The sequence below is a fragment of the Podarcis cretensis genome (assembly GCF_951804945.1).
Source record: "Podarcis cretensis genome assembly, chromosome: Z".
NCBI classification, from domain to species: domain Eukaryota; kingdom Metazoa; phylum Chordata; class Lepidosauria; order Squamata; family Lacertidae; genus Podarcis; species Podarcis cretensis.
The window spans coordinates 49036310-49053149 of record NC_137184.1 but is presented as its reverse complement, the minus strand read 5'-3'; the positions used below and the strand labels follow the sequence as shown (position 1 = coordinate 49053149).

At 42.2% G+C, this 16840-nt stretch overlaps 1 protein-coding gene across 2 annotated transcripts in view; it reads left to right on the top strand.

Moving 5' to 3' along the window:
* The first annotated feature begins 1756 nt into the window (after nt 1-1756).
* Nucleotides 1757-16840, top strand: part of FRMD7 (FERM domain containing 7) — a 44949-nt gene continuing 29865 nt past the window's right edge. For both annotated transcript variants that reach the window (XM_079962789.1, XM_079962788.1), the window contains exon 1: nt 1757-1859. In XM_079962789.1, the coding sequence (XP_079818915.1) occupies nt 1803-1859 (57 nt within the window). In that variant the 5' untranslated portion in view covers nt 1757-1802. The remainder of the gene's footprint in view (nt 1860-16840) is intronic.

Here is a 16840-nt window from a genome sequence, read left to right as displayed (position 1 = left end):
GGGTGGCCTTGGACTGGTCAGTTTCTCAGGCTTACTTAGCTCACCTCCCGTTCACCCATCTGCCTCCCTCTGCCTTCTCCATTTTGCCTCCCGGGGCTGAATTTTGTAAGCCCAATGGAGGCAGAGACCTGTCCTCTTGTATTTTGTTCAAGGCTCATGTTAATTGGCTGGTGGTGCTAGACTCTCTTCTGAGAGCTGCTTTATTTCAACATAAAACTTACGAGCACTGAATGCTTTAAGGAGAGCCACTTGTTCCCTTCTGAGTGTGAGTTAGTCCACTGCTAATTCGGAGAAGCTTCATTTAGAAGCCAGCATCTGCAGGAGGACTGGGATATAAAGGGAGTGCAAGCCCAGAGGAGTGCAAGGCTGCCTCACATACACAACACGAAACTGAAAATCTGACAGCTTGGTAAAAATAACCAGGAGATGGTGCTCTTTTAAAGCAAATGTCTCTTCCACTGACCAAAGGCACAGTCGCCTTGCAAAGCAACCTGTTCCAGAAAAAAATAATTAAAATATTCCACCTTCAGGAACTTAGAAAGCTGTCTTCTGTTAGGAAAGACCCCTCTAACTCTGCATTGTTTACACACGGACTGGCAGCAGTTATTCCTTGGATGTTATGGGCAAAACACCCTCATTTCAAAGAACAGGGTCACACATTTCCCCATACAACTGTCTTTGTAAAGCCAGCCCCATAAATGCTGCCTGATAAAAATGGTTAAGATGTAAGTGCACAACAGAGAGAAATCTGGCACACATGTGGTCCAAGGTTACTTTTTAAAACCTTGTGCCTTGTGTCTTTTGCCCTTGCCTGTATGCATCCAGTCTCTGATGGTTCCTTCTATGAGTTCTTTGAAGGGAAAAGCTGCAAATATTCAATTTCTCCAGCAAAGAGAAGTTAAATTTGGTGTGATTGAGGATGACAGGCTCATCAGAAGGATGAAGATAACATTTCTTGTGTTGTTGAGACAAGACTGTAACCACTCAGGCTGTTAAACATTCATCAGTGTGGGGCAGATCTGTTCAGACAACCACCTGGTTTAGAAGTCATGTAGGGATTTTGCTTCATAAGGGGGAAAGCAGGAAGAGAAAAGCAGAAGACTTCAACATGCCTCCACTTACACAAAGTACTCCTCTCTTGTAAATAACCAGTATCTGTAAGCCCATGGATAACTGCAGTCGTTTCCCACGTTGCTATATGCTGGGTCATCAACTAGATTCTGGTGGAAGAATGGGTCACTGCAGGCCCAGCTGGCATGACCAAGAGTTATGGGTGATTGGAGTTGAAGTCCACTTATATCTGGAGGTCCACTGGTTCCCCATCTCTAATCTTTTAAAAAAATCTCTAGTTCTCATGGTAAAAAACAAAAATAAAACAAGTTCATATAGGTCCAAGCTGCAGGTGCTGAACTCTCTGAAATTCTGAGTCTGGCAAGTGGCTGCTCCTCGTGCTTCAGTTGTTTATGGAGCAATGAGGACTGGTTCAAACCCAGAGCATCTCTAGAGAAATGCAGTTTCTTACTTCATAGCATAATACTAGTCTCTTAGCATTTCAGAAACTCAGGAAAGCTGCAAACAAAAGAAACCCTTTTAGCTGCCTGGCGATTGTGATGGTGGCGTTGGTGTCTACCTTCAGCACCTTCCCTTTCCTGCTTATGCTCCAGTTGCCAGCACTTGCCCTCCTGCAGAGACTGAAATCCTGTATGAATCAGAACAGGAGCAAGCCCCCCCCCCCCGCCGCCACCGCCGCTTGCATCCCAGAGTGTCAAGATCTTGCCAACTGCTTAGCTGCCTGCTCAAGGATGCTGCATCTGAAGGTCCAATTTTTGGATGACTCCCAGAAGATCTTTGTCGTTGATGTAAGTGGATTTTCTCACTGTTATTAGTTTGTTATTGAGACTCTTGGAATGTCTCTGAGCTTCCTAGCTACTGCCTCATTTTGGCATTAAAAAAAAAGTGAAATCACAGTTAGGTGGCAAAGGTGAACATGTAATGAGGGGTAGCTAACGCTCTTGGGGGGGTTGTAGTGTTTATTGAACAATATGGAAAATTTAATATTTTTTGCAATAATTCCCTGTTTTTATGTGATACGGAAAGGTTGAGTTTGATGACTGAACACCAACAATAGTGTGCACCAGAAAATCTTTTTAACGGAAAACGTAAACATGTGTCTGTGTGTGTCAGTTCAAGAGGCTGCCAGGGGGAGAGGTTGTTGGTAATTTGTTTTCCCTTTAAAAAACACCTCTTTATTATAGAGAAATTGAAAAATAAAATATTTTTGGAAGAAAGCTATATCACTTGCTCAGTAACATTGAAACTTCTAAGGAAGACTGCATGGAATTCTTTGAATTCATTTAATATATATTATTGTAAAATCAATAAAATTATTTGAAAGAAAGGAATAATTAGAAGCAACAATTAAAATAATGTTATTTAACAATATTAAAATGATAGGCTTGCCAAAAATCAATATTCAAATATTGAATCTAAAGTGTAATCACCATACAGAAAATTAACTCTCTGTTATGTTCTTAAGCTGTGCCTTTTAGTATGCAAAGTATTGGGTTGCTGTTCTTCCTTGTTTTCAAGATTCTAATGTCTTATCTTAAACTTGTTGTCTCTGTTACCCAGTATCTTAATCAAAGGAAGGCACTTCAAAAAGCTCTCATTTAAAAGCAGATTTATATTGTCAGGTAAAAGGTCAAGTTAAAATGTATCCCTTTCAAAACCCAATTACCTCCATAGGGTGGTTATATTGTTCTGTTTCTGATTAAATTTAGACACCTTGCAACATGCTTCTCTGCCTGCCTTTTCCCCAAGCCAATGAAAGACTGGGATATAAAGCCACAGTTGGTAGAATATGAAACTCTTAATCTCAGGGTTGTGGGTTTGAGCCCCGTGTTGGGAAAAATATTCCTGCATGTCAGGGAGTTTGACTAGATGACTCTCAGGGTCCCTTCTAACTCTGCAATTCTGTGAGTCTATGTTCTGCCATGATCTCTCATCTGGGTGAGGTTTTATTTGTAAGGAGAGGTAGGTGCAAGATAATATCCAGATCAATAGTATGGAACACAGGAACAAGGAAACTGCCATTGGTCCATCCAGCTCAGTGTTGTCTACACTGACTGGCAGCCGCTCTCCAGAATTTCAGATGGGGTTCCTCCCAGTCCCACCTGGGATTGAACCCGCAACCTTCTGCATTCAAGACACATGATCATAGATCATAGATCATATGATCCTCCCCTGTGCCTTCAGTTCTGGCAAGTTCATGGGATGCAGGGGTCAGAAAAATATTTGGGTTTATTTTCTTTCTCCTTCATCTATTGAGCAATATATATATATATATATATATATATATATATATATATATATATATATATTCATTTTACAATACGAAATTATAAAAACACAGAACAAAATTTTTCACAAATACATTCTTTTGGACTTCCCTCAGCTCTCCTGCGATCCTCCATTTTAATTCTTTCTTACGCATTTCCTAATTTAATATTGCCTTTTAGAAAACCTTCCCCCTCCCTACTCCCTTTTTTACAATATTCCTAATATTCTCCTTCACAGAACTTCTTGCAAACAGACAAACGTTGTTTGTTCATCACATATACTTTTCAAATAATCTACAAATTTACTCCAGTCCTCGGTGAACCTATGGTCCCGTAGATTCCAGATCTATTGAGCAATATTTATATGCTGCTTATATACCACTTTACATAAAACAATATAAAGTGTTCATTAAATATACTGATACAAATGCATTGTTGCTGTCGCAGCTTTAAAGATCTCCTTTAATACTGCAAAAGCTTGGAGACACAAGATGCAAAGAAATGTTTTTTTTAAAGGTTGCTAACAGTGACAAGGAGCACATCCTGTCTGGCTGTTCTCATTTAGAAATGTAAGGAATTTCAACCAATAATCAGTTGAATTTCAGCTTCTCTGTACCTCCAACAGCTTTTCGCACCTTGACCCTCAATATCTGACCCAGACATCATCGTTTTTGCTCTGCACAGCATATTATTGCAACAAATAGGTTCCATTAAGGCCCTGTCTTTCCTTTTCAAACCTCTGAAACCCCCCCGGCACATGATGCACTTGGAAGCTAAATGGCTACAATAAATGAGAATCTGAATTAGCGAGTCTTTTGGAATAGAAAAGGGGCCTCAGGTCATATTCCCAACCAATCTTTCACAATAACTAGCTTTGTGGCTCTTGTTAGTTACAAGTCCTGGATGAGGTCAGGAATCTCTTAGTGGATGTCTGGTAGGTTTCAGGGCTGGTAAACAGGGCCAAACTGGCATCCTGAGAATGTGGGTTGCATTGGTCTTTAGAGAGCTCTGCATGGGTGCAGTCCAGCCTTTTCCGACCCTGCTGGCTCCCAGATGTTTTGCACCACAGATGTTTTGAGAGCTGTTGTCCAAAACATCCAGAGGGCACTGGGGTTGGGGGAGGATGGTGCAATGCAACTTCACATGCATCTGCACCAGGATTGCCGAAAGCAGAGAGAACTCCAACTATAAACTTCCCTTTAACACATGCATGCACACGAAAGCTCATACCAAGAACAAACTTAGTTGGTCTCTAAGGTGCCACTGGACAATTTTTTTATATATTCCCTTTAACACGTTACTCCCACAAAGAAGCTTCCCTGAGTATAAGTGGCTGCAGAGCTTGGGCATCTGAAGAAGTGAATTCTCTATTCATGGGCCCCTGCATAAACTGGAACCCTGGGTCCTGCATATGTGGAGGCCTAAACACACAGAAGGTCAAAACATATATGGTTCCAATATCCACACATCCAAGCTTGACGTTTGGGCATAGGAAGGTGGAGAGATGCGCAAGGAGTGGGGCAAGGTGCCACTTCCACGAGGAACCCCTGCCCAGTAAATTTCTCTTTATGTTAAGCTTCAGGGCATGGTGGTTTGTGGCATTTTTCAGCAGCTGAAATGCTTGACGATGATGGAACACTTCATATGAACACTCAAAGGGCTGCACTTGTGGCAGAGTGAGTGCTTTGCAGGCAAAAGGTCCTTGGTTCAGACTTTGGCATCTCCAAGAAGGACTGGGAGAGAGGCCTCTGCCTGAAACCCTGGATTAGATAATACTCAGCAAAAGGCAGAATTAACAATATGGACTCCAATACCATAGCAATCCAAAGAGGCACAAGACAAGGATGCCCACTGTCTCTCTTCTTATTCATCTTGGCCCTGGAACCCCTAGTAATCCGACTCTGAGCATCCCCAGGAATCAAGGGTGTGGAAATAAAAGGTAAAACCTATAAACTAGGGCTCTTCGCAGGCAACCTGATGGTCACTACACCAGACCCCATAAACACAGTAACCTCTCTAATCAGAGAACTCAACACATTTGCAATAGTGTCAGACCTACAAGTAAACTTTGCAAATTCTGAGGCTGTCACCAACACCACAAAGTTAAAACTCTGCCACACCAAATTCAAATACTTAGGGGTACAAAGAAACCAGAAACCTCAACAAACTATATCTCCACAATTACAATCCCCTGTGGTGACAAATCAACAAAGATTTGAGGAAATGGAACAACACCAACTTCAACCTCTCAGACAAAATAGCCATGATCAAAATGAGCACCCTCCCACAATTAACCTACCTATTCCAAACTCTCCAGATAAAAACCTGGCAAGCCAAAGGCCTACACTGTCTAAAAGACTTCTACAAAAACAACAGACCCATACCAACACCCAAATACCCTGGCTAACACACCATAAACTACACACCTTCTTAAACAATCCAGCAGTAAAATCAGCAGCCACTAGGCCCTTGACCACCTTCAAAACCTTCTCCTCAGAGCAGAGGGACACAGCAAAAGGATGGTATCCACAATATACAAAATACTGCTCCAAAACCCAACAACCCCCCTTGATGCAATCAAATAACAAATGGGAGCACAGCATAGGTTACGAAATTAACCCCACACAATGGACTACAATGTGGTCTAAACCGCCCTTTAAGTCCATCTCGGCGATGGTACCTAACACCACAGAAACTGGCGCTGATACGCCCAGGAACTTCACCAAGGTGTTGGAGAGGCTGCACATCCACAGGCACATACCTCCACATGTGGTGGGAATGTCCCGAAATCCAACCCTTCTGGACAGCAGTCCTACAAAAAACTAACAGGTATTAGAACTCACCCTGGAATTAGCCCTACTGAACATCTTCCAAGATCATAATGACCATTCACATTATGCAGAGCTTATAACCCACCTGATCTCAGCAGCCAGAAGCCTCATAGCCAGACACTGGAGAGATCTGTCAGGAGTAAGCATGGACCAGTGGTATCAAATTGTATGGGAAACAGCCTTATTAGAAAAACTAACCAATAAAGTGAAACTGACATGGGGACAAATAGAAGAAGACGCCTTCAACCCAGTATGGCTCCCCTTTATCACATACACAGGCCAACAAGACAATGACAAGAATCCATCGACAGCATAGGAATCAATCTTTTGATTTACCTGACCCAACAAGCCCCCCCCCCCCACAAATGCAAACAAACCCCACTGCAGCCAACCACAAACCAACCACACCCTGGGACCCTAATACCTCTCACTATACCAAGACAATATAATAAACGAACAGAAAGAGAACCTACCCAGTTGATGCTGACACAACCCCCCCCACACACACACATTATACAAAAGAATACGAGCCTCCCCACCCCTCCTCTCCCCACTCTTCTTCCCCAACCTTATACTGTACTCAACACTAATGTCTCACAACAAATGTAACTGATTTATAAGAAAGACTGTACAATCTGAAAAAAGAGACAAGGCATGTACTTTTGTAAACCAAGAAAATCTTTAATAAAAATTATTTGTTAAAAAAAGAAATACTGAGTCAGGTGGCCCAATGGTCTGACTGTATAAGACAGAGCCCTGAGTTTCTATTCCCAACCAAGTTGAATTCAGCTGGTTGGGGATTAAACCTGCCCTGGCCTTGGCTCAGTGGTGCTGTCTTCTGCTTTGCAAGCAGATAGTTTCAGGTCCAATCCCCAATATCTCCAGGTTAATCTCTGAACAGTCACGAGATGGACCAAGTGTCTGACTTCAAGTGAGGAGTCTTAACTGGGTCGCAGTTATTCTTAACTGGGTCTCAGCAGTTATAAAGAAGGTTTTGGGGAAAGTTTTTTTTAATGGTCCCCACTCACTTATTTGTCTACTTTATGAAAATGATAGAGGGTTGCTTACATGGTGGAGTTGTGCCCTCTAAAGAAGCTTGAAAGTAAGTAAGTAAGTAAGTAAGTTACTAAGTAAAGTTTCTCAAATGGCATGGCAGGGATTAAAAGTTACTTGTATTTCATATTAAATCATAGATGAAATAATGGAAACGTAGAGTTGTAAGAGATCCTGAGGGTCATCACTAGTGATGGCTCAGGCACTGGTCAATAGATGTCCATAATGATTGTGCTACCCACACCTTTGCACTGCACCTGCATTCATGATGAATGTGGAGGCTGGGATAGGGGCAAGGAGCAAATTTTGTCAGTGGCAAAATATCCCCAGCAGGAAAATCAGATCTCCTCATCACAGCCGGGGCCTCATTTGCGGAAGCTTCACAATAAATTATTATGCATGTATATCATGAAAGGGACACGGGTGGCGCTGTGGGTTAAACCACAGAGCCTAGGACTCACCAATCAGAAAGTCGGTGGTTCGAATCCCCGTGACGGGGTGAGCTCCCGTTGCTCGGTCCCTGCTCCTGCCAACCTAGCAGTTCGAAAGCACGTCATGTGCAAGTAGATAAATAGGTACCACTCTGGCGGGAATGTAAACAGCGTTTTCGTGCGCTGCTCTGGTTCACCAGAAGCGGCTTAGTCATGCTGGCCACATGACCCGGAATCTGTCTGCGGATAAACGCCAGCTCCCTCGGCCTATAGAGCGAGATGAGCGCGCAACCCCAGAGTCGGGCATGACTGGACCTAATGGTCAGGGGTCCCTTTACCTTATATCATGAAAGAGTGGTAACATGTTGGCTGCCGCAGACACTGAGGGTGTAATTGGTTTGTTAAACAGGATTATATACAGCACAAAAAGAGCCTGCTGCTGAATCCGGCCAATGGCACATCTAGTCCAGCATCCTGTTCTCACAGTGGCCAACCAGATGCCTCTTGTGGGACCCGAGCAAAAGAGCAAATCTCCCCTCCTGTGGCTTCCTGCTGTACAGAAGCAATACTGACTCCAGCTGTGGAGGTGGAACAAAGCCATCCTGGTTAACAGCCATGGCTGGCAGGGCTCTTAATGCAGACCTGCCACATGCAGCATTTCCCTAGATCATAGGAAGTGTGGGAGGGGGAGGAGAGAGAGGGCACTTAAGGGATCATCATGCCAAGTTAATTCACTGTGCCTGAATGCAGCCTGGCTAAGGCTCCAGTCTCCCACAGCCAGGAGTCCACAGGGAAAGCTAAGAATTGGCAACGGCCAAGTAATATATCCCTCATATCCCAGCCTGACCACTGAGGGCCTCAGGGGATCATAGAATCATAGAATCCTAGAGTTGGAAGAGACCACAAGGGCCATCGAGTCCAACCCCCTGCCAAGCAGGAAACACCATCAGAGCACTCCTGACATATGGTTGTCAAGCCTCTGCTTAAAGACCTTCAAAGAAGGAGACTCCACCACACTCCTTGGCAGCAAATTCCACTGTCGAACAGCTCTTACTGTCAAGAAGTTCTTCCTAATGTTTAGGTGGAATCTTTTTTCTTGTAGTTTGGAACCATTGCTCCGTGTCCGCTTCTCTGGAGCAGCAGAAAACAACCTTTCTCCCTCCTCTATGTGACATCCTTTTATATATTTGAACATGGCTATCATATCACCCCTTAACCTCCTCTTCTCCAGGCTAAACATGCAGCTCCCTTAGCCGTTCCTCATAAGGCATCGTTTCCAGGCCTTTGACCATTTTGGTTGCCCTCCTCTGGACACGTTCCAGTTTGTCCGTGTCCTTCTTGAACTGTGGTGCCCAGAACTGGACACAGTACTCCAGGTGATGTCTGACCAGAGCAGAATACAGTGGCACTATTACTTCCCTTGATCTAGATGCTATACTCCTATTGATGCAGCCCAGAATTGCACTGGCTTTTTTAGCTGCCGCGTCACACTGTTGGCTCATGTCAAGTTTGTGGTCAACCAAGACTCCTAGATCCTTTTCACATGTACTGCTCTCAAGCCAGGTGTCACCCATCTTGTATTTGTGCCTCTCATTTTTTTTGCCCAAGTGCAATACTTTACATTTCTCCCTGTTAACATTCATCTTGTTTGTTTTGTTTTGTTTTGTTTTTTTATAAATATTTATTAAAATTTTTAAATACAAATGCAAAAATCAACAATATAACATATATCATGACATATTTTCAGAACCTCTTGGACTCCCTCACATCTCCCGCTCCCACTTACATCGTCTTAAATTTTAGCCAGCAAATTATCATCTTATTTATATTCCTAGGTCCCATTCTTTTAAACATTATCTATTCTTTCTCCAAATGGTTTATGTTTACCTTGATCAACTTATCGTCCTAATTCCATCTAACTTAGTGGTGGTCAATTATTTATGATCTAGCATCCTTCTTAACATTCAACCAAATTACAATACTTTTTAAAATAAATCTTAAATTTCTTCCAGTCTTCTTCAACTTTCTCTTCTCCCAGGTCTCGGATTCTGCCAGTCATCTCGGCTAGTTCCATATAGTCTATCAGCTGCATCTACCAATCTTCCAGTGTGGGTAGATCTTGGGTTTTCCAGTGCTTAGCGATAAGTATCCTTGCTGCTGTTGTTGCATACATAAAAAGTGTTTGATCCTTCCTTAACACCTTCTGGCCGACAATACGCAAAAGGAAGGCCTCTGGTTTCTTAGTGAAGGTATACTTAAATACCTTTTTCAGCTCATTATATATCATTTCCCAGAAAGCCTTCACTCTAGGGCAAGTCCACCAGAGGTGAAAGAATGTTCCTTCAGCTTCTTTACACTTCCAACATTTATTATCAGACACATAGTATATTTTGGCAAGCTTGACTGGGGTCATGTACCATCTATATATCATTTTCATTATATTTTCCTTCAAAGCATTACATGCAGTGAAGTTCAACCCAGTGGTCCACAACCTTTCCCAGTCCTCAAACATAATGTTGTACCCAATATCCTGTGCCCACTTTATCATAGCCGATTTAACCATTTCATCTTGTGTGTTCCATTTTAACAGCAAGTTATACATTCTTGAAAGTACCTTAGTCTTAGGTTCTAACAGTTCTGTTTCCAATTTCGATTTCTCCACCTGGAACCCTAGCTTTTTGTCATTTTTAAAAACTTCTTTAATCTGAGCGTAGTGTAACCAGTCTCGCACTTTATCCTTCATTTTCTCCATACTCTGCAATTTCCAATTGTCTCCATCTTTTTCTAGTATTTCCCAATATTTTGGCCATTTGACCTCCATATTGGGGTTTTTTCGGGCCTTAGCTTCCAGCGGTGAAAGCCACCTTGGAGTTTTATTCTCCAATAAGTCTTTATATTTTGTCCAGACATTAAACACTGCTTTTCTGACAATATGGTTCTTAAAGGCCTTATTGATCTTAACCTTGTCATACCATAAGTATGCATGCCATCCAAAAGCATTGTTAAAAACTTCCAAGTCCAGAACGTCAGTGTCCTCAAGAAGTAGCCAGTCTTTTAGCCAGCAGAAAGCTGCGGCCTCATAGTACAACTTTAGGTCTGGCAGGGCAAAGCCCCCTCTTTCTTTTGCGTCAGTTAATATCTTAAACTTAATTCTGGGCTTTTTGCCCTGCCAGACAAACTTAGAGATATCTCTCTGCCACTTCCGGAAGCACTCCGTCTTGTCCACAATCTGTAATGTTTGAAACAAAAACAACATTTTTGGCAATACATTCATCTTGATAGCAGCAATTCGGCCTAACAAAGAAAGTTTCAATTTTGTCCAACTATCCAAGTCTCTCTTAATTTCTGACCAGCATTTTTCATAATTATCCTTGAAAAGACTCAAATTTTTTGCTGTTATGTTTACCCCTAGGTACTTTACTTTTTTAACCACAGTTAGTTCTGTCTCTCTCTGAAATCGTTCTGACTCTGTATCTGTCAAATTTTTCCCCAACACTTTAGTTTTCTGTTTATTTAATTTGAATCCCGCCACCCGACCAAAGTCTTGAATCAATTGTAACACTCTTTTCGTACTAGATTCTGGCTCCTGCAGAGTCAAAACTAGGTCATCTGCAAAAGCTTTAAGTTTGTATTGTTTCACTCCGACCCATCTTGTTTGTTTTGGCCCAGTTCTCTAATCTGTCAAGGTCGTTTTGAAGTGTGATCCTGTCCTCTGGGGTGTTAGCCACCCCTCCCAGTTTGGTGTCATCTGCAAATTTGATCAGGATGCCCTTGAGTCCATCATCCAAGTCGTTGATAAAGATGTTGAATAAGACCGGGCCCAAGACAGAACCCTGTGGCACCCCACTAGTCACTCTTCTCCAGGATGAAGAGGAACCATTGATGAGCACCCTTTGGGTTCGGTCAGACAGCCAGTTACAAATCCACTGAGTGGTAGCATAGTCTTACAAATCCACTGAGTGGTAGCATAGATGGCTCAGATGCAGGGCTCGTAACTGCTAGAGACTGCATTCAGTACCATGGGCCAAAGCCTGTGGAACTCCCTCCTGCCTGTGATTAAGGCAGGCAGCCCACTGTTGCATGACTTTTTTTGTTCCAGCAGGCATTCTAAGGTAGTGTTGAATATTGAATTTTTATTGTATGTTTAGAATTGCTAATGGCTGAGAAGTATATAAATGTTTTGAATAAATAAATACAACCTTGGATGGTGCAAATATTTTGACTGTCTTGCTTAGCAACTCACCTTCTTCTGGGCCACCTTGGTCACCAGGCCAAGCCCAAGACATTTTGCCGCCTGAGACGAAACAGAAAATGGCACTCCCTTCCGGCCACAGTGCAAAGATTCTCCGTTCCCTTGCACGGGAAAGCGCCTGCAGCAGATTCCCCGGGTGGACTCTATCTCATCCCAATTAGATCACAGCAAGAGACTCTCTTGTGAGGAAACGGCAAGTGCTGATCTCCGACTCTGTTCCTCTGGGAGCCAGTGCCCCAATATTCTAGTGCAGGAGGAATAAACAGTGATAATTGTTTTAATTACTGCTGTGATCCAGCCGTTTGGAAGGGAACCGGGACAGCCCCAGAGAGAATGCTGTTATTATGCTGTCATTTTCCAGCTGCCTTCCTCCACCGGGGTAGTAATTTTAAGGTCGTTGTGTGCAGCAAGGGATTATCTAAAAATGTTAGCGTGCATGTTCCACGCTGAGCACGACCTGCGGTGTGTAAGCAACCCCTCAATTTCCTCTGAAGCCAAAGTCACAATGACAGGTGCGTCTGGACACTTGCCAGCTGCAGTCTTCTTAGCAGAGGGGCTGCTGTGCCATGGGGTTTGGGGCTCCTTTGCGTCCCCAAACAAAGCAAAAGTCCCAGTGCCTAACAGTAACTGGCGCTGTTACGTAAGACTCATTCCCCATTTGTAATGAATTAATGTTTCAATGTGGGAGCCCCCACATTTTGGAGCTTCTTACCCATTGACACCAGGCAGCCACCTTCACTGTACTCCTTCCGACACCTGCTTAAAACATTTTTGCTAAAGCAATCCTATGCAGCCCAGGGAGAGTTGACACATGTTTTAATCTGGCGTTTTGCTTATAATTGATTTTATTTTTATTTTTTTCTAAAGGCTTTAAAATGTTCTTTTCAACTGTTTTTTAACTGATGATTTAATTGTATGTTTTTTTGTAAACCACTTTGAGATTTATTTATTTTTACAGTCAAGCAGTATGTAAAGTTTATGGAATAAGTAATTTGAATTAAGGTTTATCCATCACCTTTCTTGCACATACAAAATCCTCCCATTTTAGTTAACGTCAAGAAGCAGAGAGGTGAAAAAGTAAGTTGCATCTGGAACTCAGTGCAGCAGATGGCATCCCTCGGATCCCATTTTATCAGGCCGGCTGTCTTGCCTAATCCTGAAACTGGGCCATTTGTGTGGTGGACCAGCATTTGCATTTGGAACTCCCTCCAGTTATAGGTCATTCAGGCGCAGCTTCCATTGTCTTTTCAGCACCTTCTTCAGCAGGGCTCCTAAGGAGAAATCCCAGGTGGTGTCTTGAGCATGGTTTGAACTGTGGAAAAGCGGCATACAAACAAAATGATGTCTGTCTGTCAGTCTATGTCATCTGTTCTGACTACTAAGCTGCTTTGATTGATGCAACTGTCTTAATTATATAACTGTCTTGTTATATTTGCAGTTGCTTTACATATGATGTTAGGTATTATGAAATAGCTTTAGGGCACTTCATAAAAAGTGATTTGTAAATGAAATTTGCCATCAGCATTGCAGAGCACTTCCAGTGGTGGCTCCCCATTTGTGGGCTGCTTTCGCTAGCAAGGCTTGCTCCATCGTTGCTTTCAGGAGGAATTTTGAAATACTCTTCCCCCAGGCCCTTGGTGGCTGAAGAATATTGTTCCTAGCAACCTTAAGACATTAGGATGGAATAATGTTTCAAATCACTTTTAGAGGTTTTTAATTCTAATTGTTTTTAGAATGTTTTGTCTGTTTTAGAATGCTTTTGCATTCTAGATAGTTTCTAGATAGTGTTCTGTTTGCTGCCCTAGGTTCTTTGCAGAAGAAGAGAAGGGTACAGATAAACAGCATCATCATCCTCCAATCAGAATTGCATTTTTGTGTTTTAGCAGTGCATCCTTCTTTCTACCCCATCTTGTCTGGATGCATCCAGGGTTTGTTTGATGCATGGAACTTGCCCTTTTCCCTGCTCAGCTGACGATTCAAACATCTAGTGCAGCTCCCGTCATTGCCATTAAAATTGCTTGGAAATCTTGAGCAATCAGCTTTTTAATAGCTCTGTTCTTCTAGCTTAATGATGCTTAATTACCCTTGCTCATCAAGGACCATGCAGCTTAATTAATATGTGCAAATTGCATTGGTGTTCTTGCCAGCCTCACTGGTGTATGCCAGAATCCAGTCCAGACCTCAATCAAGTGAGCATCAGAGCAGAGTTCCAAGCATTATCTTTAGCAATAACAAATGCTGCATTGATTTATTGATTTGTACAATGACTATCCCAGCTTTCAGCATCAAGTGGCCTCAAGGATGCAACCCGGTAAATCATTCAAGTAAACACAATTTTACACCAGCTGTAGCTTTTTGGCTGGCTATGATCAGCTGAAAAAATAAAGCCCATCCTGTCCAACCTTATTATATCAGTGCATTGTGGACAATGACCACATGACCGACTCAGTCCTTGGTACCAGGTGGTTGCATCCAATGCTCATCTGACTCAAATCACGAAATTAATAGGCATAGCTTCATGAGTGCCCAAATGCAGGTCATGCTGTACTAAAAATGTCAAGACAACTTGACTACAACTAAATGCTTGCGTAATTCAGGCTACCATCATCTTTCAGAAACAAAAGCTTTACATCAGCAGATTTTTCCAAAGCTCAGTGGAAATGAAGACACTTGAGACTGCAGTAGCCTTTTTGGAAAGCTGTCTGTCTTCAAATTGTTTTCTGCAACATGATGTCCTTCTGGGAGGGGGTTTAGGCCCACCAGGGTAGGTGGGATGGAACTTAATTAAAACTTAATTAAAAAGGCAACTGACAATGAATGCTTGAACCTGTTTGACCAGTTAGGAAGTGCTTCTCTGAGTCAGTTTGGAAGGTGGGGAGGGGGCAACCCTGGTGACGTGCTTGGTTTTTAAATTAAATTTGCTATTTTAAAAATTCTTCCTAAGGGCTGCTCAAAGTGGGATTTCATTTCTCTGAGCAAATATTCTTCACCAACACCACAGTCCTAAATCAGGCCATGTCACCAACTGCTTTTGAAAGTAAAAAATAGATTGCCATTCTTTGTGGGGGTGTTGATATAAAGATGGATGGATCTGCGGAAACTTTGCTTTATCATTTTTCACATCTTAAGCTTGGTTCTGCATTGGCATGTTTTAACAAAAGAATTATGTTGAAAATTCACCAGCATTTTAGTGTATATTTCTGCTAACATTCACAATTCTGCTTGCAATTTTCCCTAATATGATTATGTCTTTATACATTATTTCCACTAATATCATCATATACTTTCCCCTAAAATATGCATTCATGTATGCATTTTCCTTTCTTCTTCTTCTTTGGCAATCACTCGTAGCCGAGTAAGATTGTCTTCCATAAAGACGGTTTTAACAGTGAGTCTGTAAGTGACTGTGGAGGCCAATTCTGGATCCACACGACCTTCCACAGTGGGGACATTAGTTTCTGGGCAGATTTGCCAAGCACGCCTTCCTCTTAGCATGTTTCTCCCTTGCGCTCTGAGCTTTAGCGTCTTCAAAGATAAGCTCTACCAAAGGTAGTTCAGCTGAAATGATCTAAGGCTCTAAACCATGTTCATTTGTTTTAATGGGTTTACTTGGACTCCAATGGAGAGCTTCATTGCAAATTTGAAGAAGTGTAAGTTTCGAAGGGACGCGGGTGGCGCTGTGGGTTAAACCACAGAGTCTAGGCCTTGCCCATCAGAAGGTCGGCAGTTCGAATCCCCGCAACGGGGTGAGCTCCCGTTGCTCAGTCCCTGCTCCTGCCAACCTAGCAGTTCGAAAGCACGTCAAAGTGCAAGTAGATAAATAGGTATCACTCCGGCGGAAGGTAAACGGCGTTTCTGTGCGCTGCTCTGGTTTGCCAGAAGTGGCTTAGTCATGCTGGCCACATGACCCGGAAGCTGTACGCTGGCTCCCTCAGCCAATAGATGAGCGCCGCAACCCCAGAGTTGGTCACGACTGGACCTAATGGTCAGGGGTCCCTTTACCTTTACCTAAGTTTCGAAACAAAGTCTATGTTTCAGTTTGCTAATTGTTTCAGGGATTTGTAGATTATTCGGAAAATTATTGTTAACAACTAAGTTCATTAGCAGGATTAATCTAAAACAAGCAGTTAAGGAAAACATAGAGAATAACTAATAAATGAAACTAAGTGGGAGATGCAGTATTGAAAATTAAAACATAAGAAACCACAGAAGGGGGGTGGGATGGAAGGGAAATTAAATTTATTATTGGGAAATCTAATCTGTATGATTGTTTTAAAAATTCAAAAATATTGAATAAAATATTTTTAAAAATTGTTTCAGGGTGCATGAATTAGAGACACTTGTGTCAAAATGCAAACCAAAACTGATTTATCCCACCCATCCCTGGTCTGATAATCAAGAAATAAGAGCCAAAATTATATGGAGTTAACTACAGAACATCTTATTTCAGACCCTCCAAGTGTCCCTATTTTCCAGGGACATCCTGATTTAAAGAAGTTGTCCCAGTTTCTGATTTGATCCCAGAATGTCCCCCTTTTCCTTAGGATGTCCCACTGGAGAAATGTTGGAAGGTATAGAGTTATCCATCCCCAAGTTGTCTGAAGGCAATTCTGTATAGGGAAGGGTTTTTTAAATGTTTAATGTTATATTATGTTTTTATATATGTTGGAAGTTTCCCAGAGTGGCTGGGGCAACCCAGTGAGATGGGTGGGGTATAAATAGTAAAATTATCATTAGGGAATGGGACATCCCTATTTTCATTGGAGAAATGTTGGAGGGTTTGTTATTTATGTATTGAATTTATATCCTGCCCTTCTGAAGGAGCCGAGGATGGCAAACAAATTCACAAAAAAAATTAAAAAGCAAAATCTTTCTAGAATGGTTAAAACATTATATTTTAAAAATTGCAATTAAAAACATCTAAACTCAGTTGCA